We start from the raw sequence: 15,898 nt of genomic DNA, 5'->3' as shown, positions 1-15,898 counted from the left end.
GCAGTCATTAGGGACTAAATAGAATAAAGATTCTCAGACTAACTGTTTTTTTCTTCAGACTTTCAAATGTGAGAATTCCCCGCTGTTGAAAGTCCAGAAATCCCTGCCATGTGTTACTCAACAGTTTTTACCTTAGGACTTAGTGTGCATGTTCAATATGATTGACTATGTGTGCAGATTCAGCAGGTTCAGAATAAGAATTAAACATTAGAAAAGAAGAACAAATTGTCACATTTAAAAACAACATAAATGCAGAATAGTTATTTGGCAGCCCTTTTGAACTGGTCATTCAACTTTATGCTCCAAGTTAGTCAAACATGTTATTGTTACCCCTTATTGATTTTCTGCTGTTTATCTTTTTCCTCAAATTGGACCTCATGTTTATCACTTTCTCAACTGCTGCTGGGAAATGGTGTGTATGTGGTTGTGCAGCGTCCACACGGCGGCGTGCGTTGAAGCTTGCCGGTGAGCTTGTCTGAAGCTCGACCAAAAACCGAACACATGAATCTCCTGTCCCGGACACACAAGGACGTGGTTTAATTGGCTAGAGCTTGTACTGGCATATGATTAGATTGGCTGACGCTTCTGTTGAAGCTTCAAAAGTTGAACATTGCTCAACATTTGAAGCTTCAACGCACGCTGCCGTGTGGACGGGCCGAAAGACTGACGGCCCCTACACACGGCGGCATGCGTTGAAGCGTGAACGCTTCTGCCAGTTGCTCGCTTCAAACGTAGAGCAAAGTTCTACTTTTGAAGCTTCGACGGAAGCGTCATCCAATCGAATCATATGCCAGTACAAGCTCTAGCCAATCAAACCTCGTGCTTGTGTGTCCGGGGCGGGAGATTCATGTGATTGGTTGTTGGTCGAGCTTCAGACACGCCCGCCGGCAAGCTTCAACCCACACCACCGTGTGTAGGGGCGTGAGGTGGTGGTGGTGCTGGGCAGTGAGAGGATAAAAGGAGGGTGCTGCACAGCAACACTTCACTGACAGCGGACCAGGATCAGGTAGGAGAATGAGGAAGACTCTGCTGTGGCTGCTGGCCTCTCTGGCTTTCGTCTCCCTGACTTCTCTTGCTGATGGAGCTCCAATGTAAGTAGACATGTCATACCTTTAACCACTGCAGCTCTGCTTGAATCATTTCTCAGAAAACAAATATATATATTTTTTTGTTTTTGGTCATCTTCCTGGTATCAGGGGTGCACATAACTGGTACAGCAAAAATCTGAAATGCGTATAATGCCACTTGTGTCCCTATGCGCCTTTGCGTAGCTGATAGGTCATCAAAACAAAACACTGATTTCGTCTACACGTGTTTCTTGTCTACACTCAATGGAGTAAACTATAAGACATCATGACCAAAAAAACAAAATACATTAAGCAGCCACTTTGGCGTTTTGCTCCCTGCAAAAAACACCAGACATTCTTGGACTGATTGAACTGGGTGCTGGCCGAGCCGCGCAGCCGCAGGCCATAACCGACAGACCTCTGAAGCTTTTACAGGAGGCAGAGGCTTACAACACTGGACGACTAGGTTGGTTGCCTTGTGCACCGACAGGGTTGTTGTTAACGTCGGTACACAAATGTACCAAAGCTACACCAACTGGCTGCAGAGTACCTCTGTGCTCATTCTGTGCCCCGCACACACTGGAGAACTGCGCAAAATCAGCTGATCACAACGTTCATGTTCTGTGAGACTTTTAATCATTCTGTGGTCAAGCTGCTGCAATTTTATTTTTACAAAAGGTGGAGCAAAACACACAGCTGCAAACTTGTGTTAATGGAAGAGTTTGAAATCAGACAGAGGTGGAAGAAGTACTCAGATATCTGTTACAGTAAAAGTCCTGCATTCAAAATGTTACTCAAGTAAAAGTAGAAAAGTATTATCATCACAATATAGTTAAAGTACTGATTTAAGAGTTGATTATATTTCACCTCATTAATCTAAAATCTGTAAAGTAACTAAAGGTATTAAATACATGTAGTGGAGTAAAAGTGCACAATGTACCTCTGAACTGTAGAGGAGTAGAAGTACAAAGTAGCAAAAAATTGAAATACTCAAGTAAAGAACAAGTTTCTCAATATTGTACTTAAGTACATTACTTAAATACATGTACTGTCTTAGTTACTTCCCACCTCTGAAATCAGATATGAGATCAGGATCAGATCAGATACGTCTTCATTCATATTATTACCTTAACTCGTGTCTTTCATAATGAGGAGCTACAGTCCACTCTGTGTTGCAAAATTCAAGGTCATGTGGTGTTTCAAATGATGCCAATAAGTTGGCCTCATTTTTTGTTTAGAGTTTGCACAACGATACAAAATGCCAGACAGAGCAAGGGTCTAGAGATATGATGAAATATTGTGTTGATCCATTGCTGGGTCTTTGTAATCAATAGATTACTCATTGTGTGTGCAATCCATGCTGGAGCTCATGATCCACATCTTTTCTGCAGTTTGGGGGAATTGAAACCTAAAGTTAAATGTTTTGCTCCCCCTCACTGTTCCCTTTAATTATGTTCTTACCAATTGGATTCGGTTTATTTAACTCATGCAGTATCCCATATATTTATTTGTCTGCTCACAATTTCCAAAACATATGAATATTCTTTTAACTTTACTATTTGAAACACTTCAAACTTGTCCTGCGAATGTAAATAAACCATGGAGGCATCATTCATTCAAGATGAGTAGTTAATTTAAAAAAAGTTGTTTTGTGTGTGAATTCATATTTTGAACTCTTGTTTTTCAGTACATCAAAAACAGCATGTGGTTGTTTCTGCTCGGTGACATCACATTCACATTCATATATATCTTCTTTTCCGCCCCTGCTTTGCAGGGAGGTGATGTCTGCCCCCAACTTGTTGAGGATAGGAACAGCAGAAAACGTTTTTGTGGAGTGTCAAGACTGCACAGGTGAAGAAAAACGGGTGATAATCCATGTGTGGAACCATCCAACCAAAAACAAAATGCTGGCAACTGCATCTGTGACACTTAACAGTACAGATAACTTCCAGGCGCTGGTACAGATAATGGTAAATTATGCGCTTTAACTCGGCTGCATTTTCTAAGATGATCTATGAATTTAAAAAATGTACATACTGTACACACCCTGCTCCTAATGAACTGTTTGTGTTTCTTCATAATGATTTCAGATCCCTGCTGGAGGCTTCAGTAAGGATCCCAGCATCAAGCAGTATGTGTATCTGCAAGCTCAGTTCCCTGGCCGACTGCTTGAGAAGGTTGTCATGGTCTCCTTTCAGTCTGGGTATATCTTCATCCAAACTGACAAGACCCTCTACACTCCCAACAGCAGAGGTGAATTTATTCAATATCAATTAATCAAGCAATATTTATTCATAAAGCCTCATATTACAAATGTGAAATGTGCCAAGCACAAACATAATTCAGTTTAAAAGGATGTACAGAAACACTTTTTGAAAAACTATGAGAATGAAGAGAGGTGATTGAAGATGAGAAATTATTGTAAATGTATGTATAAATGTAAAGATTTGACCTATAGCCTACACTGTACCACACACACCTACACACTGTACCACCAACCCAGTCTCATGGCATGTCGTGTTCACCAACACGATTTTTAATCTATTGATTCGTGTTCACCAACACGATTTTCCCCTTTTTTTCATGTTGCACAGCACGATTTTAAAAGCAATGTATTTCTATTGGTAATGTGTTTCGTGCCTGTATTTTTTTAATCTTTTTTTCATTCTAATTTGTTATTCTTTTCAAAATAACACACTGTTATTTACTCACCAATAACACACATTTATCCTTGTTTTTATTTATTGGTTTAATTCCATAATCTCAGGCTTTGTGTGTCCGTCAGGAACTGAATTTCAAAATTAAAATAACCGGAAACAGACGTAGGCATTTTGAGCGATTACCCAAGATCCTCAGCTATGGTTTAAGCTTGCTGATTGGATGTTCTAGCCGCAATGCATGCTGGGATTTGGTGTTTATATGGTATGAAATCCGGAAAACATTTAAAAAGAAGAAAATAATCCTTAATTCCGAGTGTTCTTGCTTTTCTCTTTGAAAGTCATCACATAACGGCATTGTAATACACGGTTCGGCTGCATTACATATTACAGATCTGCCGTAAGTTCTTTATTTATAGAGCCCTGATGAGAAGAGCTTTGGAAAAACTGGAAGAAATGCCGACGAAACTGAATACTTGACGTGGATCATAAATATATCAATTAAAATTAAACAACATCTTCAATTTCTCTTCACACAATACGTCTCTTTGCAGTATCAACACTAATTCGGCTGACTTTTATATTTGATCTAATAAGTGTCCTACACTAATAATACAAAGTTATTATGGCTGTGTGTACCTTCTGTGCACCGCCTAGTGGTTAAAGCATGTTATTGAATTATTGTTTTTATGTGTTATATTTGATTAAAAAAATATTAAGAGTACATACTTTCATAGGGGGGAAGTAGAAGGTCAATGATAGAAATATAGAATATAAAAAATCAAGAAGATACTATAAGTGATCTCTACAATAAAACAGTTTAGTGCTGGATGTACAAAGATATTAATATAAGGAGGTGCAAAACAGAAAAACGAATTAACCTTTATTTAAACATTAAATAATACTTTAGACTAAGGTCTTCTTTTAAATAAGAAAAAAGCTTTGGGGGTATCTACAGATAGATATATTAAGCCTGACAAAGTACTTAACGTCTAATATATTGCTTTCCTGCAATGTTAATTATGTAGAAGCACTTATTTTAACTGATATTATACATATGAATTATGCTCTTATGTATGTAGATAGTATAAGAAATGTGCAGAATATGACAGTTTAATGGTGGAGGTACACACACATATTGATAGATGTCTTATAATGCGCTGTTGAGGAACCTGTGACCCAAGATTTTCATTCATTGCATACACCGTAGTTGTGTATATGATATGTCAATAAACCTTTGAAAATCTTGAAATCTTGAAAGGGATGTGCAAAATAGCCATAATATATGTGACCTGCTCTATCGAAATCAGTCGCATTGACCCGAAGACACATTTTGAGTTGTATACACTGCTGGAAAGAGGAGATTCCTAGCTTTCTAATGATATCAAGATTGCTGTTGTTCTCCAAATATTAAGCGAAATATGTCACATTATATAATGACTGTCACCGAGTCATCATTTTGAGAAAAAGGCCTTCAAAGTTTCCTCTTCTCTGGAATCCATCGATCTGATTGATTATTAGCGGAGCAAAATACTACGGAGGGAAGATATTTTCGTTTGGATTACTGGTTTGGGAGAAGCTCGCGAGTGTGTGATTCACCATACTTGTCAACCCTCCCGATTTTCGCGGGAGACTCCCGATTTCATTGCCCTCTCCCGGTTTCCTCCCGGGGTCATATTTCTCCCGCATTTCTCCTGATTTCTGACAAAATCAGATTTACACACGACTGTTTCCACTCGGACTTTAATACAGCTACACCATTGTTTGGTTTCCATGGTAACACGTCTCTTTAGTAGCGCGCGCAGCTCAAAGTCTGCGAGGGTGAGGCAGATATTCACAGAAAACAGAACAAGAATCGACAAATACTCTACTCTTTGCTCACTCCTTGCACTTACAACTACAATAAGCATGTTAATGTTAATCTAACAGCTCTGGCGAGCCACACTAGCACCCCCCCCCCCCCCCCCCCCCATTTTGCATTTTGAAATGCTCCCGATTTCTGAGGTCTAGAGGTTGGCAAGTATGGTATACACGTGTGTGTGTGTGTGTGTTTGTCTGTGTAATTTTTCGTTTGTGTGTATTGCGTTTGTTTCCCGGGGAAAACCCTCACGAGAAACACCGGCTGTTGTTATGCCTGCTGTGACGTCAAGTTACTCCGTTCTCCGCTTGTAATTATGCCGTTACAAGCTATTTATCATCTGAATTTACCGAAACAAGTTTAATATTCTGAAAGCCAAGACTTTGTTTATTTGAAGTTAGATGAAAACAAACTGTAACGGACCCTGCCGTGTTATTTATGATTACTCTACGCTTACATTCATAATGTCAGCGGAGGGAGGGGGGGCGGAGCTGCGGAAGAGCAGATTGCCTGTCATCTTCCCTTTACAAGCTTAAAGAATGTATTTATCGTGTGAATTTGGAAATAAAAGTTTCATATTCTGAAAGCCAAGACTTTGTTTGTTTAAAATCAAACAAAACACCCGCACCCCGAAAAAATAGTTTTTTACGCAAATCCACGTTTATTTGGAAATGAGCCGTTGCGACTTCCGACTGATTTCGATAGAGCGGGTCACATATAGTCTTTAATTAATTAAGTAGAGAATAACGAGTAAGGAATATACTTTATTACTCGTTTACATTCATAAATGGTTAGTCTTCTCAAGCACCAACTATCAAATATCTCTCCTGATTGTTGGCACTTGACCTTTCCCTGAATTTTACTCATGTGTAACTAAAGTCTGATTTAAGGGTTGTTTATATTTCACATCATTAATCAGAAACTGCAAAGTAACTCAAATAAATGAAGTGGAGTAAAAATACCAGGTTAACCTCTGAATTGTAGTGGAGTAGAATTACAAAGTAACAATGAGCTGTCATGTGGGTATATATTAATGCTGCGCATTATGGACACAAGCGATTTTCACCCATTTATGAATTATATGTTTTACATTTGATAACACCAATGTGTTTAATACTGGCAACTTTTAATTGTGGGAAAAACGAAAACGTTAGCCAGCATGTGTAGTTCTGGGGGGGCGTTCGATTCAAGTTTTGGATAGTCTGGCGTGGTTTCGTTCCATTTCAAACAGCTGTTTGACGCTCGGCCTAACCTTGGCGCACTGCCACTCCAACATCCAATCCCAGAGCTTGAAGATTAATCACAGGGACGGTAGTCCTAAACGATAGCTGGGGATTATGGGTAGTGTAGTGTCTTCTGCCATCCTAAACTCCTAGAGGCCTACGTCTGTTTCCGCTTATTTTTATTTTGAAATTCAGTTCCTGACGGACGCCAAAAAAGCCAAAGATTATGGAATCAAACCAATAAATCAAAGCAAGGATAATTGTGTGTTATTGGTGAGTAAATAACAGTGTGTTATTTTGAAAAGAATAACAAATTAGAAGGAAAAAAAGATTTAAAAAACACAGATTTCAGTATCCTGAGGCTCTGAGCCCCATTTATTTTCCTCGCAGACGGCAACAAAAGTCCGAAATTATACGATTTAAAAATAAAAGCAATAATTGTGGCTTGATATTGAGTAAGAACATGTTTTTATGAACCACACAGCTTCCGGTCTTCCACGACCCGACTGGAGAAAAAGATGTGCTGCAGGCACGAAACACATTACCAGTAGAAATACATTGCTTTTAAAATTGTGCTGTGCAACACGAAAAAAAAAGGGGAAAATCGTGTTGGTGAACACGAAATGCCATGAGACTGGGTTGGTACCACACACAACTACACACTGTACAACACGCACTTAGAGCTCCTAAAGCATAATCAGGCTACAGACGTTGTGTATTTTATTATGCGAAGCACTAAATGGTTTTAGAAAAATATTGACTCTTGGTTTGTAGATATCTACTAAACTACAGCAAATACAGATAGTAGGCCTATTATACTGAGTTATATACTGTATATTATACACACTGCTCTGCTTTCTGCACGGACCTCACAGCCGTTCTCACTGGAAACATCGCGTCGCGATTAAAGCAGTTAATAAAATAATATCCATGGGATGCATGCAGAGCTGTCATTGGCTGAGATAAGTCCGGCCGTGCGTCACGACTCTTTGAAACATCTCTGTTTCTGGAAACGCATCAGCGGAAGAGCCGTGGAGGACCGTGGAGGACCCATCAGTGTATCCTCGATTATAGCTTCTCCAGAGAGCCTCCTCGAAGCTCGATGCTTGGTCCTCGATGTGCATTTAGAGAAATTAGATGTCCTTCAACATGGCGAGCCGAAATCCATTTCCGGGTTACTTCCGGAGGACCGAGGATTTGAGGAGTCGAGGAGTCGAGGAGTCGAGGAGGTGGAAATTAGAGAAATGGAAAACCTTCCTAGAGCAACATTGCAGAGGGGCGTGGCCAGCAGCAGCTCATTAGCATTTAAAGCCACAGTCACAGCGTCATCACTTTGGGAACAGGGCTGAAACAGAGGGGTTTAAGGCATGCTACAATGCACGATCTGTTTAGTATCTCAAGCCAAACACTTCAGAGACATGTTTTATATATATCTGAGACCTAAATCATGAGAACCGCAACAGATTCATCCAAAATCCAAAAGGTGCAACGATTGAATACTTTCTGCAAGAGGAAAAGTTGCCAAGTTTTTACCATGCATTTATCGGACATTAGTGCATAAAGATAGAGAGGCAGGGGGAAAGAGAGGCAGTCTAAGCCTATAGCAACATGACTAGGGGCTGGTCCAAAGTAAGCCTGAGCCAGCCCCAACTATAAGCTTTATCAAAAAGTCTTAAGTCCACTCTTTTTCTATGTCAGTTCATTACAGGATGTTTGCTGTGACACCCCGTATGGAGCCTGTGGAGAGGGATGACGCCAACCAAATGGATGCGTCTATTGCCATTGAGTTTGTGGTATTGTTTTCCGATCTTTGATAAGCACATATACCAAGCCTCTTTGTATTACAAATTCTTAACAGTAGATACTTTTCCCGGAATAACCTAAATAAAAGTCAAAACACATCCAACCTGAGTTGTTGGGTTGTCCTATCACTTGCTACCCTCTAGTGGTTGATTTGCATAAACATAGCCACTTTCTTTAGTGATAGATAAATACATTTTAGGAGCAACTGGAAATTAAAAAAGTCTCAATAGAGACAATGACCAGGCTCATTGAGACATGCAAAAAATAGTCTATAGCATGGATTTACAACATCAACTTGTTTCTGTCAATGTTTTATTTTTTATATTGTTCTTTTTTAGACCCCTGAAGGCATCATTTTAGCACGTGATCCAGTCTCTTTGGAATCTGGGATCCACTCTGGAGATTACCAACTCGCTGAAATTGTCAGGTTAGTAGTTTATCTTGTTTATGTTGTGTTCTCTACAATGAATTTCCATGTTGTGAATTTAGTGTTTGGAAAAGAGCTAAACAATAAGTAATATCTTGTATGAAATGTGGAGACACAATGAATTCTCAGTTCACACATCACACCATACTTCCAAGATGATGAATGTAAGTGAAAAACACTGGATCAGAGGGGAGAGAGGGGGGGTGGGCGGGCGTGCGCGGGCTTGTGCACTGTATTGCCGTGGTATGCATGTTCATTGCTCACTGCACCTCGCGGGAGCGCGCACAGCGTAAATCAAAAACTCACAGACATTTCAATGATTTGTACGGCAGTACGGTTTGGAAACGATACCATCTCCTTTTTGACGGGCATGCATAACATGGCAAAACACCGGAGCCTCGCTGCGGGGAAGCTTTGGCGCTGTTCTGGTTTGTTCTAATCTGTCAAAATAACAGACTGCTTTCAGACTTTTCCGTCATTGTTAAAAGAAATCCGTCATAGACCGGAAATATTCGGTTAACGCGACCTCTGGTTGGCACAGTAGTTCCTGGGCTCTATAACACCTTACTGCACTTCATCTGGAAATTCATTTGTAAATTAATTCAGCCAATATGCTACTTTAATACATTCAGATTCACATCTGAATGTATTAAAGTAGCATATTGGCTTTCTGGCCGAAATGATTAACGATTGAAATAACAGTTTTCTTGTGGTAATTATATTTTCTCACTCTCAAATAAATAGTTTATCTATACTTTATCTATAACAATGCAGCATTTTAATTGTAAATGGACACATTCAATAGAAATAGGCCAACATGTAATGCCTATGTAAAACTAATCAGCGTAAAAAGAAATACAATAAAAGTACTAATACCTTTACTCCCTACTACACTACTAACCTGAAAACGTTACATTTTAGTGTAGGGCACTAATAATTATATTCAGCAGCTAATTTTTATATATTTTATTAGTGAATTGACAAGATATGAATACCTTCACAGAAGAGGTTTCTCAATTCTTAAATGTCCCCTCCTCGACTCCCGTCCTCGACTCCTATCCTCAAGACTTAGTCCCGCCCACAGGAGATGCGAGCGGAGGACTCGAGGAGGGGAAGTGAGGAGAGAGGTGGGGAAGCAGCAGGCGGTTAGAGAAATGAGAACTCCTCTCCTCTGAGCGGTCATTTTAACGAGACGTCCATTAATGATGACAGGAGGCACAGCAGCCCTCTGTCTGATGGACAGATGTGTTCATGACCACTTATATATATTTACTTTGATTCATTGACTGCGGTATAGTGAGAAAATAACAGGCTACAGATGCGGACACACACACACACAAATATATTTATATAAATATATACAATTTAAAGTATGAGAGCACTCTCATAATAACGTAACAATCAGAGACTGGATATATCCCCCTCTCTCTCTGGTCGCTGAAATGGGGAATTGAAATTATGGACCAAAAGTTGTATTTACAAGTATTAAAAGTAAGCATAGGACACCAAACCAACTGAGACCCATCTGTCCGCACCACACACACCTACAGCTCCTAAAGCATATAATCAGGCTGCAGCCGTTGTATATTTTATTATGTGGAGCACTAAATGGTCTTAGAAAAAATATCGTCTCTTTGTTTGTAGTTATCTACTAAACTAAAGCATACAAATACAGATAGTAGGCCTGTTATACTGAGTGATATATATTTTACACACTGCTCTGCTTTCTGCACGGACCTCACAGCCGTTCTCACTGCAACATTATGTAGCGATGAAAGCAGTTACTAAAATAATATCCAGGGGATGCATGCAGAGCTGTCATTGGCTGAGATAAGTCCGGCCGTGCGTCACGCCTCCACCGTTCCCGGAAATGCATCCGCGGAGGAGCCGTGGAGGAACCATCAGTGTATCCTCGGTTAGAGCTCCTCCAGAGAGCCTCTTCGACGCTTGGTCCTCGGTCCTCGATGTGCATTTAGAGAAATGAGATGTCCTTCAACATGGCGCGCTGAAATTCATTTCCGGGTCACTACCGGTGGACCGAGGAGTCGAGGTGGCGAGGAGGGCAAATTTAAGAATTGAGAAGCCTCTAGAGCAGGGGTGCACACACTTTTTCAGCTTGGGAGCTACTTTTAAAATGACCAAGCCCAAAAGATCTACCTACAGGGCCGCCCCTGCCCAATCTGTGTCGCGAGCGCGAGGGGTGGGGGGGGTGCTATTGGAGTAAATGGCGGATAAACTGTGACGCGCTTAGACGAATTGCGCCGCATAAGCACATAATAGTGCGCCACATTTGCGCTTCAGATGAGGAGGTGAGGCCCCCTCATAACTGCATGAACCTGTATGGCACAATACAACTCAGACTGGCTTACCTGTATGTCAATCAAGTGGCAAATGCCATAGTAAGGATGGATTATAGGCTAACTTATAATTTAAAAAAAATATATATATATATATATATATATATATATATATATATATATATATATTTTTTCCATGCCATGCGATCTACCCACACTACCTTTGCGATCGACCGGTCGATCGCGATCGACGTAATGGGCACCCCTGCTCTAGAGTATGCGGCCTGTTTCCTGTATTACCTTGTTACCTCTCTAAATTAGTGTTTAAATGTTGTGTTTTTGTGTGTTTCTATGTTTAGTACTGGACTGTGGAAGATCCGCGCAAAGTTCCACCGCAACCCACAGCAGAGCTTTAGTGCAGAGTTTGAGGTTAAAGAATATGGTGAGTCTCCCATTACCTGCACTTTCATTTAAAACCAATATCAACTTACACAACACATCCTCACTCCCAGGTCGGCCTATGTTGACGTTATGTCAAGTCCCCTGTGTCAGCTTTTTCCAACGCAAGGGGGCGGCCCTTAGCGTACATTTTCAACTTTCCGGGATGTCCATAGGCTTCTATATAGCTCCCTAAACGTATGTTGTAGACGACTTGAGATCGCGAGCGAATGCTACCCGCAGATCCATTCTCACAGCGTTTAGCAACTTTTTTCTTACTCAATATTAAGCCACACTTATTGTTTTTACTTCTTTATTTTAATTCAATAATGTAGGACTTTTGTTGCCGTCAGTTATGGGGAGAGTAGGGGCTCAGAATACTGAAATCTGTATTTGTATTAATGGAGGTGCCGTTGTCCGTTTGATGATGTCCGTTTGATGATGTAAATGATTGCAATCAACGCAATCATTTACAAACTCTTCAACTACAACCCTAATTATATTTAAAAACATTTTAGAAGGCCTCACGAAATACTTTAATGTGATTTTAAATTTAAATGTGAAGGGATGTGTCTAATGTGGTCATTACATTATTTACCCACGGATCTATGGGTTGGGGTATTGTTCCGCACGGACATTTTAGTTAACCGGACTTCCTGTTTATGTGGAATACGAAAACATTTTTTTTAAATAAAATGATACTTTATTCCGAGTTTGCTTGATTTTCTCTTTGTAGATCATCACATAACGGCATTGTAATACACGGTTCGGCTGCATTAAATATTACATATCTGCCGTAGTTCGCTATTTATAGAGCCCTGATGAGAAGACTTCTCGACAAACATGAACAACTACCGCCGAAACTGAATATGTGACGTGGATCATAAATATATCAGCAATTAAACAAAATCTTCAATTTCTCTTCACAATACGTCTCCTTTCAGTATCAATACTAATTCGGCTGACTTTTATATTTGATCCAATCAGTATATTGGTATATTTACACCATAACGGTGCACAGCTGACAGAAAGGGATACCTGGTGGTTAAAGCACGTTATTGGAATGTATTATTTTTATTATTAGATATTAATAGGAGACACAGACAGACAAACTAATAAGGCTTTATTTAAACATTAAAGAATACTTTAGGTTAAGGTCTTATTTTGAATAAGAAAAAAGCTTTGGGGGTATAAATATTAAGCCTGACAAAGTACTAATATATTGCTTTCCTGCAATGTTAACCACTGTATGTTTAAGCACTTATTTTAACTGATATTATACATATGTAGTATACTCTTATAAGATGTATGTAGATAGTATAAGAAACATGCAGAATACGACAGTTTAATGGTGGAGGTATTCACACATATTGATAGATGCCTTGTGATGCACTGTTGAGGAACCTGCGACCCAAGTTTTTCATCTCCGGCCTTGTCAGGTATTGAACAATCAATAAATAAAGAACACAGAATTATTAAATAAAACACAGAATTTGTGTGATTATACTAAATGATTTACAAATAAACACCACTGCATATTTACAACTGTTACACACACAAATGTTTCCAACTTGGGATCAATAAAGTATATCTTATCTTAAGATGATCGATGGCTACTGCCAGATTTGCCTCTGAACCTTGACAAGTGCATGTTTCAGGCTTATCAAATAACAACAGGAGGGGTCACAGACATAAGACCAGCTGTTAAATAAAGCTCTTCTGACATTAGCTGGCATGTGGGTATATATTAATGCTGCCCATTATGGGCACAAGCCATTTTCACCCATTTATTAATTATATGTTTTAAATGTGAGTGTTCCTATCCCCTAAACCTCCAGGGATGTACACAGTTTAATACTGGCAACTTCTTATTATGGGAAATATGAAAACGTCTTTTAAAACTACAACTCCCAGTAGAGACGTGCCATAGAAGTTAAACATGTTGCGAAACACACAATAGCCAGCATGTGTAGTTCTGGGGACGGGGTGGGGGAGGGGGCGACGGGGTGGACCCGTTCAAATCCAGTTTTGGACAGTCTGCCGTGTTTCCATCCCATTTCAAAGTATTGTTCGACGCTCGGCGTAACCCTCGGCACACACTCTCCAATCACAGAGCTTGAGGACTATCACGGGGTTTGTCAAGCGAAGCGGAGAGAATACTTACTTCCGGGTGTAAAATTCTCTAAGCAACTAGGCTACTATGAGCTTCTCCGACCCTCGGTCCTGACGGACTCCAACTTGTGTTTAATAATCAAACAAATAAATAAACATAAGGATAATTATGTGTTATTGTTGAGTAAATAAGAGTGTGTGGTTTAGAAAAGAATACAAAATTTGAAGGAAAAAACGCAGAAACAATACAGATTTCCGTATTCTGAGCCCCAACTCTCCCCATAACTGACAGCAACAAAACATTATTCAATTAAAATAAAGAAGTAAAAACAATAAGTGTGGCTTAATATTGAGTAAGAAAAAGGTTGATAAACGCAGTGAGAATGGATCTGCGGGTAGCATTCGCTCGCGATCTCAAGTCGTCTACAACATACGTTTAGGGAGCTATATAGAAGCCTATGGACATCCCGGAAAGTTGAAAATGTACGCTAAGGGCCGCCCCCTTGCGTTTGAAAAAGCCGACACAGGGGACTTGACATAACGTCAACATAGGCCGACCTGGGAGTGAGGATGTGTTGACTTACAACATTCACTCGTTTTTTTTACTGGATTGGTAAAACCATAAATATCATTTTTCAGTGCTTCCCAGTTTTGAGGTTAAACTGAATCCTACGAGCTCTTTCTTCTACGTGGACGACCCAGAGCTCACAGTCAACATTAAAGCCGAGTAAGAGAAAGTTCTTGTTCCTTGGCTTTAGAGGCTGTCTGATTGGTGGATTGATTGGAGGAATGAATACCGGTTGCTGTTTAGAGGTTGCGGGTTGACGCTCTTGCTCTTTTAGTTTCTTAATCATTTGTTTTTACTTTGTTTAAAATGAACCTGTTTTGATTCATACAGTTCCCTCTCTTCTGGATTTAGGTATTTGTTTGGTCAAGAGGTGAATGGGATGGCCTACGTTGTGTTTGGGGTCATAAATGATGGTCATAAGAAGAGCTTTCCAAGTTCTCTTCAGAGAGTGCAGGTGAGCACATTCTACACTAACTATATTTCACATGTGTTTTGGAAGAGTCTCACACTCACAACATGTCTAGTATTTGTCCTCTAACTCCAAGATCTGCAGTTATTTCAGTTTCATTTCTATTCACAGATATTATGTATTTAGCGTGTTGAAAATGTAACATAATGACAACGATGGTGGTGACAAAACACAGTCTTTTCCTATTCTTTTAATTGAGAGACCCTTGGCAGCAGGAAATAAAATGTTGTATTATCAACTGTTCACTGTAACACTACACTACATTTTAAGACACATTTTTGAACTATGTTACATTAGATTAAAGAAGGTGTTGGAGCTGTCACGCTGAAGAGAGAGCACATCACAACAACCTTCCAAAACATTGAAGAACTGGTGACGAAATCCATATTTGTAGCTGTCAGTGTGCTAACGGAGAACGGTAAGAAAGAGACTAAGATATTCCCAAACGACAGGGGGGAAACATAAATATACTTTACAAAGATTACATTATAAACAAAACAATCTTGTAATCTGTATTGATTTTATTTGTTTCTGCATCTATTAACAGGTGGTGAAATGGTGGAGGCAGAGTTGAGAAATATTCAGATTGTTAAATCTCCCTACACCATCCACTTCAAGAAAACTCCAAAATATTTCAAACCAGGAATGTCCTTCCAAGTTACGGTAAAGTACTTTACATTAACTTTAAAAAAGTACTATAAAAAAAAGCACTTTATAATAACATTAGCAAAAGTAAACCTACATTTTTGATGTATTAAATGATTTTCTGAAAGATAGTACGCCATCACTCCGGCAGGACTATAGCACTACATCGAGATTAAGATTAAACACATTTCTTTCTCTTGGGAATACACATATAACTATGGAGAACCAGATGTTGTTGAGGCACAACCTCTGCTCTGCGCCGTTCCTATATGAGCGGGTTCTCAAAAGAAGGAAAACTCAAAACACCAGGATAAGGGTTAAATAATCATCTGTT

At 39.6% G+C, this 15,898-nt stretch overlaps 1 protein-coding gene across 1 annotated transcript in view; it reads left to right on the top strand.

Annotated features, from left to right (window-relative positions):
• The first annotated feature begins 933 nt into the window (after positions 1-933).
• The window catches only part of LOC307033210 (complement C3-like), a 36,424-nt gene continuing 21,459 nt past the window's right edge, over positions 934-15,898 (top strand). Inside the window, exons 1-10 of the mRNA XM_079671596.1 lie at positions 934-1,091; positions 2,842-3,037; positions 3,158-3,320; positions 8,504-8,598; positions 8,947-9,035; positions 11,692-11,774; positions 14,522-14,609; positions 14,802-14,904; positions 15,217-15,337; positions 15,467-15,582. Coding sequence (XP_079527722.1) covers positions 1,015-1,091; positions 2,842-3,037; positions 3,158-3,320; positions 8,504-8,598; positions 8,947-9,035; positions 11,692-11,774; positions 14,522-14,609; positions 14,802-14,904; positions 15,217-15,337; positions 15,467-15,582 — 1,131 coding nt within the window. The 5' untranslated portion in view covers positions 934-1,014. The remainder of the gene's footprint in view (positions 1,092-2,841; positions 3,038-3,157; positions 3,321-8,503; positions 8,599-8,946; positions 9,036-11,691; positions 11,775-14,521; positions 14,610-14,801; positions 14,905-15,216; positions 15,338-15,466; positions 15,583-15,898) is intronic.

The sequence above is a fragment of the Notothenia rossii genome (assembly GCF_949606895.1).
Source record: "Notothenia rossii genome assembly, chromosome: 3".
Taxonomy (NCBI): Eukaryota; Metazoa; Chordata; class Actinopteri; order Perciformes; family Nototheniidae; genus Notothenia; species Notothenia rossii.
Note: the sequence above shows the minus strand (reverse complement) of the source record. Positions and strands in the feature narration are given on the sequence as shown.